Source organism: Canis aureus, chromosome 35 (genome assembly GCF_053574225.1).
Source record: "Canis aureus isolate CA01 chromosome 35, VMU_Caureus_v.1.0, whole genome shotgun sequence".
Classification (NCBI taxonomy): Eukaryota; Metazoa; Chordata; class Mammalia; order Carnivora; family Canidae; genus Canis; species Canis aureus.
In genome coordinates, this window is record NC_135645.1 from 16175621 (window position 1) to 16188312 (window position 12692).

Consider the following 12692-nt stretch of genomic DNA (forward strand, 5'->3'; position numbering starts at 1 on the left):
CTTTCCCAAGACCAATTACTGAAGTAACTATTCTTTTCCCATTTTTAAGTCTTGGTTCTCTTGTGAAATATTAGTTGACCATATATAGAAGTATTTACTTCTGGGCTCTTGACTCTATTCCATTGGTCTATGCATCTCTTTTAAACCAATACCATGCTAAGTTTTAATTGCTATAGCTTTAGTGTAAAATCAGAAAGTATGATGCCTTCCACTTTTCTGTTGTTGTTGTTAGGAATCTTCAACACCTTTTGTGGTTCCATACACTTGTTAGGATTATTTTCTCTATTTCTGTGAAAAATTCCAATGGAGTTTTGATGTAGATTGTATTAAATATATAGATGGCCTTGACTAGAATAACATTTTATTTATTTATTTTATTATTTTTTTATTGGAGTTCAATTTGCAAACATATAGCATAACACCCCATGCTCATCCCACCAAATGCCCCCCTCAGTGCCCGTCACCCAGTAACCCCCACCCCCTGCCCACCTCCCTTTCCACCACCCCTTGTTCGTTTCCCAGAGTTAGGAGTCCCTCATGTTCTGTCTCCCTCTCTGATATTTCCCACTCATTTTTTCTCCTTTCCCCTTTATTCCCTTTCATTATTTTTTATATTCCCCAAATGTATGAGACCATATAATGTTTGTCCTTCTCCGGTTGACTACTTCACTCAGCATAATACCCTCCAGTTCCATCCATGTTGAAGCAAATGGTGGGTATCTGTCGTTTCTAATGGCTGAGCAATATTCCACTGTATACATAGACCACATCTTCTTTATCCATTCATCTTTCGATGGACACCAAGACTCCTTCCACAGTTTGGCTATTCTGGACATTGCTGCTATAAACATCGGGGTGCAGGTGCCTCGGTGTTTCACTGCATCTGTATCTTTGGGGTAAATCCCCAGCAGTGCAATTGCTGGGTCCTAGGGCAGATCTATTTTTAACTCTTTGAGGAACCTCCACAGTTTTCCAGAGTGGCTGCAGTTCACATTCCCACCAACAATGCAAGAGGGTTCCCCTTTCTCCACATCCTCTCCAACATTTATTGTTTCCTGCCTTGTTAATTTTCCCCATTCTCACTGGTGTGAGGTAGTATCTCATTGCAGTTTTGATTTGTATTTCCCTGATGGCAAGTGATGGGGAGTATCATGTGCTTGTTGGCCATATGTATATCTTCTTTGGTGAAATTTCTGTTCATGTCTTTTGCCCATTTCATGATTGGATTGTTTGTTTCTTTGCTGCTGGGTTTAATAAGTTCTTTATAGATCTTGGAAACTAGCCCTTTATCTGATATGTCATTTGCAAATATCTTCTCCCATTCTGTAGGTTGTCTTTGAGTTTTGTTGACTGTTTCTTTTGCTGCAAAAGCTTCTTATCTTTTTTTTTTTTTTTCAAAAGCTTTTTATCTTAATGAAGTCCCAATGGTTCATTTTTGCTTTTGTTTCTCTTGCTTTCATGGGTGTATCTTGCAAGAAGTTGCTGTGGCCAAGTTCAAAAAGGGTGTTGCCTGTGTTCTTCTCTAGGATTTTGATGGAATCTTGTCTCACATTTAGATCTTTCATCGATTTTGAGTTTATTTTTGTGTATGGTGTAAGAGAATGGTCCAGTTTCATTCTTCTGCATGTAGATGTCCAATTTTCCCAGCACCATTTATTGAAGAGACTGTCTTTTTTCCAGTGGACAGTCTTTCCTCTTTTGTTGAATATTAGTTGACCATAAAGTTGAGGGTCCACTTCTGGATTCTCTATTCTGTTCCATTGATCTATGTGTCTGTTTTGGTGCCAGTACCACACTGTCTTGATGACCACAGGTTTGTAGTACAACCTAAAATCTGGCATTGTGATGCCCCCAGATATGGTTTTCTTTTTTAATATTCCCCTGGCTATTCGAGGTCTTTTCTGATTCCACACAAATCTTAAGATGATTTGTTCCAACTCTCTGAAGAAAGTCCATGGTATTTTGATAAGGATTGCATTAAATGTGTAAATTGCCCTGGGTAGCATTGACATTTTCACAATATTAATTCTTCCAATCCATGAGCATGGAATATTTTTCCATCTCTTTGTGTCTTCCTCAATTTCTTTCAGAAGTGTTCTGTAGTTTTTAGAGTATAGATCCTTTACCTCTTTGGTTAGGTTTATTCCTAGGTATTTTATACTTTTGGGTGCAATTGTTACTGGGATTGACTCCTTAATTTCTCTTTCTTCAGTCTCATTGTTAGTGTATAGAAATGCCACTGACTTCTGGGCATTGATTTTGTATCCTGCCACACTACCGAATTGCTGTATGAGTTCTAGCAATCTTGGGGTGGAGACTTTACAGTATCATGTCATCTGCGAAGAGGGAGAGTTTGACTTCTTCTTTGCCAATTTGAATGCCTTTTATTTCTTTTTGTTGCCTGATTGCTAAGGCTAGGACTTCTAGTACTATGTAGGACTTCTAGTACTATGTTGAATAGCAGTGGTGAGAGTGGACAACCCTGTCAGGTTCCTGATCTTAGGGAAAGGCTCTCAAGTGTTTCTCCATTGAGAATGATATTTGCTGTGGGCTTTTTGTAGATGGCTTTTAAGATGCTGAGGAATGTTCCCTCTATCCCTACACTCTGAAGAATTTTGATCAGGAATGGATGCTGTATTTTGTCAAATGCTTTCTCTGTATCTATTGAGAGGATCATATGGTTCTTGTTTTTTCTCCTTCTGATATGATCAATCACATTGATTGCTTTATGACCGTTGAACCAGCCTTGCATCCCGGGGATAAATCCCACTTGGTCATGGTGAATTATTACGAACATTTTAACTTTTAATTCTTCTGATTCATTTGTTTGTGCCTTCTTCGATTTCTTTCATCAACATCTTATAGTATCTAGCACACCGATCTTTCCTCTCCTTGGATAAACTTATTCTTCAATATTTTGAGGAATACTCTTTTTGAGGCTATTGTAAATGAGATTGCTTTTTAATTTCTCTTTCTTATTATTCATTATTAGTGTATAGAAATGTAGCTGATTTTTATATATGAATCTTGTGTCCTACAACTTTGCCAAATTTATTAATTATTTCTAACAGTGTTTTGGAGAAGTCTTTAGGATTTCTTATATCTAAAAGCATTTCATCTGCAATCAAAGAAAATTTTGTTCTTTTGAATTTGAATGCCTTTTAAATTCTTTTTCTTTCTTAATTGCTGTGGCTTTGACTTTGACTACTACATTTATCTTTATGTATATCTTTCAGAACTGAAAGACTATCCTTTATGCAAGTGCAAAAATGAACATGAAAACATTGACTCTAGAAATAGTGTTCTCAAACTAGGACCTAATATCTTTGGAACATATAGGAAGATTGTTTAAAAGCTGAATAAGAAACCCAGAACAGAAAACATTCTCCTGTTCTCACTGGAGATGAGTTATCTCTTCTTAAAAATGAAAAAAGTGACCAGCCCACTGTTTACATTTCATAGCTCTTAAAGTATAATTATATAAAGTTAGTTGTACACTGCTACAGCATGGGCTTTAATTAATCCCACCAAAAGTCTGCTATTTTCCGTAGGTCTTGTGAAAAAAAAACAAAACACACACACACACAAACAAAAGATCTTGCTGGTCTTGCTACAAGTAGGATCCTGGACAAGGTGCTTCATCTCTATATCTTACATTCATGATTCTAGCAATCAAAGGAAAAAATATATATATACAGAAGCAGTTGCATTTCATGAAAGTTTTTTTTTTGTTTGTTTGGGATCCTAATGACCATAACTGTATACATATTATATAAATATTACATATAGGCACATTATATAAAATACAACAAATACACAGATATTTTGGATACACACACACACACACACACACACACATACACACATATATGTCTAGATAAATAATGGAGAGGGAGAAAGAAACTTAATCTGTTGACAGCTAACCCACAGCTATATTCAGGCAATTCAGTAGTCAAAATTAGAGAAACACCTGAGCAATCATCTTTGTTTTCTGAGAGATTCCTAAATGGAATCAATTTAAGTGCTGCAAATGAGACATTACAGGAATCCAAGGAATGACTGTTACACAAAAGCCCTGAGAGACTTTCTGCTGTGGAGTTTGACACAGTTCTAATCTGGCTTCCTTTCGAAGGAGGCATTCTAATCTTTTCTTCAAATAATTGAGTAAAGCAATTATGTAGTCTCTAGAAAAGCATTAATGTGCCATGGAGGATACTACAAAATATTTTCTCATCATTCCATAATTTATTGATTTTAGAAAAAGTTAATTCCTCCTTAAATGACTCACATTCCTCAATACATGAAAAGAGCTTGGTTAACTACTTAAGTACAAATTTATAGAAGAAGCTTGCCCCACCTAGTCATGTGTCAGTTAGTTTACCACTTATTTACTTCAAGGCATTATTATAAACACTGATTTAAAGTCCACTATTTATTTCAATGAACTTGCATTTTACAATGTATTTGAGATCATTTATAACAAGATTGCTCAATTGCTAATTGGATAATTGCAATTACCCCAGAAATACTCTACTTTGAGAGTATAAAAGATTCATCCTCATCCAAAATGATTGTAAAGTGACAGAGATAAATAAATTGGAAAAGGGAAACATTCATTAAGTGAGCAGTGGTTACAGAGAGTTTGGGAACTCACTATCACGAAAATTAAATACAAATAAAAAGAGAGAGGTACTTAGGAAAACAGCAACAAAATAACAACATTCAAAGACAAAATAAAATGGAGCATTATTAACACTTCAAATCATGAGCAAAAACTCAGGGTACTGAAAGCTTAAAATTTTTTCAGAGTAAGAAGGTTGCTGATCAGTGTCAAGAGTGGAGTAGGATATTTTTCTCTTTGTCCACCATGAGAACTTACCACATTTACTCCATCTTTGGTAGCTTTTTTTTTTTTTTTTTTTGGTCCTTTTTTGTAGAAACAGACTTTTTTCTTTTTTTTAAAAAAATATTTTATTTATTTGAGAGAGAAAGAGAGAGAGCGAGTGCATACAAACAAGGAGAGGGGCAGATGGAGAGGGTGCTGAGCAGGGAGCCCGACATGGGGTTTCATCCCAGGACCCTGGGATCGTGACCTGAGTTAAAGACAGAGATTTAACAAAATGATCCACCCAGGTACCTCCAAACTGACTTTTTTCTAACTACTATTATTAAAACTATGTAAACATTTGGCAAGGGAAAGAGAAAAGAATCATCATAATTCAACTTTTCACATTAAATCCCTGTATATATTTTAGTAGATATATTTCCAGTAGTATTTTGCTCATTTTATACCCCTCCTTAACTGCTTTAATACACAAGTCATATATAATAATCATAGAAAACTAAAAGATAACAATAATGAAAACCAAAGTTAATAAAATATTCTGGAAACCCAAAATCAAGATATTACTACTATTAACACATTGGTATGTATTTTTCTATAACAAAATGACCTCAGAATGAGATTGAACATCTATTTTATTTGAATATTGATAAGCAGTATGAAAAAGATAAACCAAGTTTTGCACTGACCCACTGAGATTACACAATTGTTGCTCCACTTACAGAAACTATATTGCTGCCACCCTCTTGTATGACTGTGATTGAGACTAAAAGATCAGGTTTCAGGCCAGTATAAGAATAGGCTTTACCATTCAGTGGAATAGAGAGTGCCATTGTCAACCATCTGGTAATCTTCCCTCTCCCAAAGGGGGAAAAAGAGTACTGGGAGACAGGATTTAGATAAGGGTCAGTAAAATCTTCTCTCTTTTATGAAATTAATAAACCTCAGATATATATACTGCTTTAAAACTAACATAAGGATTATAAAAAGCATGATGCATATGAATTTATATATTTAAACTACTTTAAAATACCTTATGCAAAATCAATACCTATGAAATATTTCTTTAAAATACCTTATCTAATACCTTCTTCCTTTTTCTCTCTGAACTGCTCAAAGTGTTTTTCTTATAATATGATCATTACTTTATAAGATATATGCACTGTTTTGTAACCATAATTCCTAAGGATGGAGAATAATATATATATAGTCACTAATTGTAATAGCATGCAAGTGCATGCTAATGATTATCTAAAATTTCACTTAACTATATTATTTTCTGTAAAATGAATGTTTAAAATTGAGTCAAAATGTAATAACTATACTAGTATCCTTAAAATGTTTTAATGATATTAAAATATACTTAACAAATAAAAAGGACAAGACATACTTTTATAGATTCTTGAAAAATCTCAGGAAAATGATCATTTACATATTATGAAAAGAGCACTAAAAAATGGCACACTTTACAATTGATTTTATTAAACTAGTGAAATGAATCTAGTGTATTTGTCTGATAAAAAGTTCTCTTAAGTTTCCCCAAAAAATACCTATAGAGGCATAAATCCAAGCACATAAAAACACTAAGGACTAAAATACATAACATACATAACATATCCAAAATAACATAACACAATCCAAAATTACATAACAAAAAATCATTCTATACAACCAAGTAAAATATATCATTATACTTTGTTATTAAACATTGTTTTTGTGTACTGTACATCACACGAGTAGTAGAAAACCAACATCCCAATAAATGTAGAAAAGGTTTTTTTTAAATGTAATTTGACATTACTCTTATTATCAAAACCTACTAGTAATCTAAAAAATAAAAAAATTAAAGCAATAATAATAATAAAACATTTTAGGAATGCCGCAGAGGACTATTCATCATTTCTAAAACAGCTCCTGGCATAATATGGGGACCTAAAACAGCTGAATGTTATAAAAGACAAGATGTAACATACAATTAAGGAGAGAGTTTTATTCATATGACTGCAATGGAGAGCCATTATTAATGAGAAATGTCTCAAAGGAAAGAAAAGGTCTTGTCATTAGATAGACACAGGTAGACAAATGAGTCATATGTGAATTTTCTGGAAGTCATGACATGACAAAGGTTAGAGATGGGTCTTACCTGACACATTCAGGAAATGTGGAAACGGGTCTCATCTTAGACTTGCAAAAGCCGGGTGGTCCTTGGTCGTTACCTGCTTCCTGCAACACAAAAGGGCAGGAAGATGACTTCACCGATGTTTTCTTGGGGCCAAAGGCTCAGATGAAGTTTAACACTGCCAATGTCTTACCAGAAACATCAAATGACTATGCAATTGAAGTTATCCACCATGATTTGGTATTGCAACATCCATTAAATCATGTAGTCAGATAGGCACAGTAGCCACTGTATGGTGTAAATGGTATATTCTGAATTGGACCCATGAAGCTCCAAAAGGCATGAAAAAATTATATACATAGATGTCTCAAATTCTCATGTTACCTACTTCTATTGTACCTAAGCTTTTTCCTCAAGGCAAACTACAGCCTTAAGGAAAAATTCACATGATCAACAACAAAGAAGGAAAAAAAAAATCAGGACTGGTTAGTATATAGGTGGACTATGTTGTTATTACTGTTGTAACTATCATCACAAACCTATTCAGGGAGTGCTTTATGGTCATTAGAGAATAGTCTCCCAGTGAGCAGACTTGATTATTACATGGAGAAAAGTCATTCAAAGAATGGGTATATATATGGACTCCTTAGATGTGGGGAAGTAGCTTTTGCTGATTAATCAAGGCCCTGGAAGGAACAAGGCTTGAATATTAGGAACAAGAAGCTTAGATAAAAGATCTATCTATTGATCTATGAGGAAAGCTATACCACATATAGCTACACAGCTACTAGTAAGTATGTGCCACAGAATTTCTAAGAAAAAAAAATCCAGATAGGATAATCCATCATATAGATGTCAGCCTATTTCTCTTCAGTCACCTAGTTCTGGTACAAAGGAGAAAGCATCATGGAAACAGATGTGAAGATTATATATAAATCTAATACTATTAACTCCCTTTCACTTCAAATCCGCAATTATCTAATGACACTGTAAAACGTCCTTCTTGCCACCCGAAAGACTGATTCTGTGTAACTGATACGGCATCATTCCTTCAAGACACAGCTAAAATTTTTTGGTGGAAAATGAATGATATTGGACCATTTCCTAGTGAGAACAATGATTTGTTCCTATATGAATCGAATCTTATCACGGATATGGGTTTGCTTCCTCGTCCACAATGCTACTAACAGTAACACTAATTGAGGGCTACAGAATAGCTGATCTATTAACATGGTATTCCATACAGTATTGCTGCAGAGCTTGGCACACATTTCAAAGTATATTAGAGGCAATGATGGCTGTATAGCACAGGATACACTAGTCTTATATAATCTATTATTTAGAAGCAGTTGATTAAATTGCAGTCTAATGGTCTCTTAAAAGCTAAAGTAATGCACCAGATTAGGGGCAACACCCTCCAGACTGGAGCACTGTCTTCCAGAATATGGTATATGCACTGGACTAACAGTTGATACCTAGTACTTTGCCTTCTATGGATCAAATAATTTCATTCAAAATTGTTATGTATGATATGCAATAGAAAAAGGAGGTGGAAGGAATGAAGGAAAAAAATATAATCTTTTTACATAATCAGGAAGGCACCATTAGGAAGGGAACATTGGATCAAATACATAGATCTGGGAACCAAGAGGTGGAAGTAGGATTGCCTCTTTTAATTTCACTTGCAGTGAGCCAATTATAGAATGTATCTTTTCATTCTGGGAGGTTAGAAGTACCCGGAACAATTCAGCTACTCCTAGTAGCTCCTCACCTGAACAGTGAGGGTTCCACTGAAATTGAAGTTGTACCCCTTAGTCTCTCTGGCCTCTTCATGCTGATACTAATTGCACTAGCACTATCAGAAGGAGAGGGTAATTGCTTCTAGTCATCCAGCTGAGCTAGTGTTGCTCCTGCAATGCGAGCAGGGAAGGCGTGGTACAGAAGGAAAATGATGAACATCACTTATAATCTGAGGACCAGCTGCAGCAACAGGGACTATTCTGTTTCACCTCACCTCTTTTTCCAGCTCTCAATGTGATGACAACACTGGTATTTTCTCTGCTAGAAAGCACTTTCGTCCTGATTTTCATATGGTTCATCTCCACATTCCATTCAAATATGCTCCAATGTTCCCTTCCTAATGGTGCCTTCCTGATTATCTAAGATTACATTTTTTCCTTGTTGTTCAGTCCTTCCATCTCCTTTTTCTATTGCATATCATACATAACAATTTTGAATGAAATTCTTTAAATATAAATTGTGTATTAACTACTTACTAATAGATTTTTTGTTGTGTGTCTCTCTTTTTGAATGTAAAATTCATAGGGGCAGACATTTCTATGTTTTTTTCACTGTTGTATTCCCATCACTTATAAGAATTCCTGGTTCATATCAAATATTTAATGTTTGCAGAATAAATGAATTGATTTCCTTTCTTTTTTGTTGACAACTCCTGAATCTACGTATCAATTCACATATATCCAAATTTGTCTCTTGGTCCCTACTTTTAGGTTACAGGCCATGGACAACCTAATGTATAATGAGCAGTGTTGGCAGGATGTCTTATGGTTTTATTTTTACAGAGCCGGGAGGGCTTTTTCCTCATATGCCACAGCATACCTCTCTTAGCTCGATCACTGATATTTCACACTCTTTAGAAGGAATAATGATAAGATTAAAATATAAATACTCTTGGGAGAATTTGATATTTACACAAATATATTAACATATCATGAAAGGACTTAGATAAAATAAAAGGCGGGAAGCATACAGACTCTTGAGTGGCAGAGGCTGCAATAAAGGGTGAGAAAGAATGCTTAGAAGTGAAGACTGGATATTGAGAAAAAACCTAACTGAATTTTTTAGGAAGCCTATGTAGCTTTCTCAGCCTTCCCACTCTTCCCCTACTGTTTCATTATTTCACATCTGTACTACTGAATCCTCTAAAATTATTCTTTCACCTGATTTCCTAATTTCATCAACTGGACTCCCACTTTTCAATCCTTCTTAACTAGAAACTTTTTTGAATCGTCTCTCTTCTTGGTCCACAATTTACAGTCATCCAGTTTTATCAATTCTTATTTCAGGATACCTTTAACAGTGACATGGAGCCTCTCCATTCAATAGACTATACTTGCCCTGCCATATACCATATAGAACCTATGTTTTGAACAAAACTAATTAGTCTCTGCTTCACAGACTCATCCATGTATTTCTTACTACTTTGTTCATGTGGCCTCCTCTACCAGAATGTCTATAAAATTAGTATTTATCATTAAATACATATCTCAAATGTCAACATTTCCCACCTCAATAACATCAAAGAAATGACATTTCTTTCTTCCTTAAACTCCCTCCCTAAAACTATTTGTATCGTATCTCTTGACTTAGATTTGTAAGTGCACTTGCATTTTTCCCATTATATAAGTTCCTAAATGACTAGGACTTTAGATTCCCAACAAGGTGTAGAGCACTGTTGAACAGAAATGATTAATGTCATTCCTCGATTTATAGGGATGTAATTTAAATTCCACCTACTTCCTGAAAGGATCTCTGAATCTCATTGACTCCATGGTATCCCTAGTATACATTTCACACTTTTATCTCATCCTCAGATTCACTTACTCTAAGGAATTTGCTCCACTTAATTAGTTCAAGCTTATCCTCCACTATCACTGAAGTATGACCTATACTCTAATCATTTGAATACTCAGATAGTTAAGTTTCTGTGACATTTAGTAGACAGAGCATGTACAGACACAACTTAGTGACCCAAGATGGAAATAGAAAGTGAAAACAAGGTGTTCTACTTCTCAAGTCTTTATTATCTCTTGTCTGCTTTTATCTTGTTTTCTCATCATGACTGCCATCCTTTTGTACAGAACTCAAGCCAACAACCTACACACATCTATATATCCTTCCAGTTTCAGGATATGCCACACAAGTGCTACAATCTTTATATTTACTGTATATATTCTTCCTAAAGAAAATGTTACTATCTCAACTCAGGACAAGAATAGTCTTCCCAAGGAATAGAGGGCCCTTGGTCCCACCACCTGTGACTGGGATGAGGGACTGTAAAGCTGAGGGTGAAAATTCATTCCAAAAATAAGGTTATGCATAGGAAGGCAAAACATTGAATACTTTTTTCTTCCTAGCAAACTAATTGTATCTAGTAAACAATAATTTATGCAGAAGTAGTCAGGTTAAACATATGGTTTTCATTAGGCTCTTTGAAAAGAACTAAATGACCCCATTATGATTTTAATATCCCTATAAAACTGGGACTCCAATCTTAGAATCACTTATTTTAATGCTCATTTGGATACTGTATCAGTGCCTTTCCTCTGAGAGAAAGACATCAGGATTAAATTAGTCATGCAAAAGATTTATTAGATGAAACACTTGTGAAAAATAAAGAGGAAAGGTACAAGAGAGGGGTGGAGGCACTTTCAGATGCCAATGCAGGTCTGACTTCTGTGAAAAGAAAGAAGAAAGGAAGATTAGATTTAAAAAGCCTCAGAGAATAGTGCAGCTCAGAAAAAGCCTTAATGGTTTTCTCTGACAAATGGGATTTCTCTGCCCACTAGGTGAGTCCATCACACATTGGGCAGTGGAATGGTCAGAGGATTATTAGCTAGAGGGAGTCTGAGTAGAAAGTAACCTCAGCATGGAAACTCTGTCCTAAAAGAAGATCTGAACAGTGCACTCCCGTAACTGCCTCCACCCTGACTCCTACTGTTCTCTCTAGTATCTTCTTCCCAACAGAACAGAAGCACCACAAAATCAAGTAACCTGTATCTTTGCTATTTCCTGCACATACCTAATCCAATGTAGAGGGTGGAATATTGTTAAAAAGATTTTTTTTAAAGGTACATACTTGTTAAAAGATTATATTTAAAAGAGGCATTGGTGTGGCATGGGTTCTCACTATGAAAGCAATTTGCTTATTTTTAAATTTAATAGTCATCAGAAATTTTAGAGTCACTCCGATATTTAAGACCTATTTTGTTTAATATGAGTAATGAAAACATTCAGTATACCATATGTCCTTTACAACAACCTGATTCCATAGGTTAACTATAGCTCACTATTAAAAACTGACTTCTTATAGTAGTTTTTATTATTTACTTATTAGCAAGCAAGCCATGATATTGAGATAGGGCATTTCATTTTAGATTTATGGATAAAAAGATTGGGCTAGATAGAATGAGGGGAGAAGCTAAAGACTTCAAAATCACAATATACATGAACAGAAAAACTGAAATTAGGATTCACAGCTGATGAACTTTTTATTTACTCCCCTCACTGGTTTATATTTCCTTTGTCTTTAAACAAAACAAAACAAAACAAAACAAAACTGCCTGTATCTCTATAGGAAATATTTAAAGATAAAGAACCCTAAGGGGTAATATTCAATGAATATCTGCTAGTCATCTTCAGGGCATTAGGTCCTTCTGGGTGGAATGAGTTGATAGGTAAGGATTCCTTGGAAAATAGAGGGGCTCCAGAACTATTCTAATAATTATTATCATTTACTTATTGGTTTCTAAACATTCTGCTAAGTCATCATAAATATAATTATATTCTTAAGATTATCTTATCTTTACATTATAGCTGAGGAAACTGAGATAGAGAATAATTAATTACTCAAGGGCACAGAGCTAACCAGCAGCAGAAGGGAGATGAGAACTTGTCTGTATGATGTCCAAGTGTGTGCTTATTTGCCAT

The 12692-nt window shown here is 34.9% G+C and overlaps 1 protein-coding gene across 4 annotated transcripts in view; it reads right to left on the bottom strand.

Moving 5' to 3' along the window:
* Window positions 1–4977: 4977 nt before the first annotated feature.
* The window catches only part of LOC144305530 (uncharacterized), a 355637-nt gene continuing 347922 nt past the window's right edge, over window positions 4978–12692 (bottom strand). For all 4 annotated transcript variants that reach the window (XM_077884436.1, XM_077884438.1, XM_077884437.1 and 1 more), the window contains 2 exons: window positions 6987–7066; window positions 4978–5093 (listed from right to left, as the gene is read on the bottom strand). In XM_077884436.1, coding sequence (XP_077740562.1) covers window positions 7018–7066 — 49 coding nt within the window. In that variant the 3' untranslated portion in view covers window positions 4978–5093; window positions 6987–7017. The remainder of the gene's footprint in view (window positions 5094–6986; window positions 7067–12692) is intronic.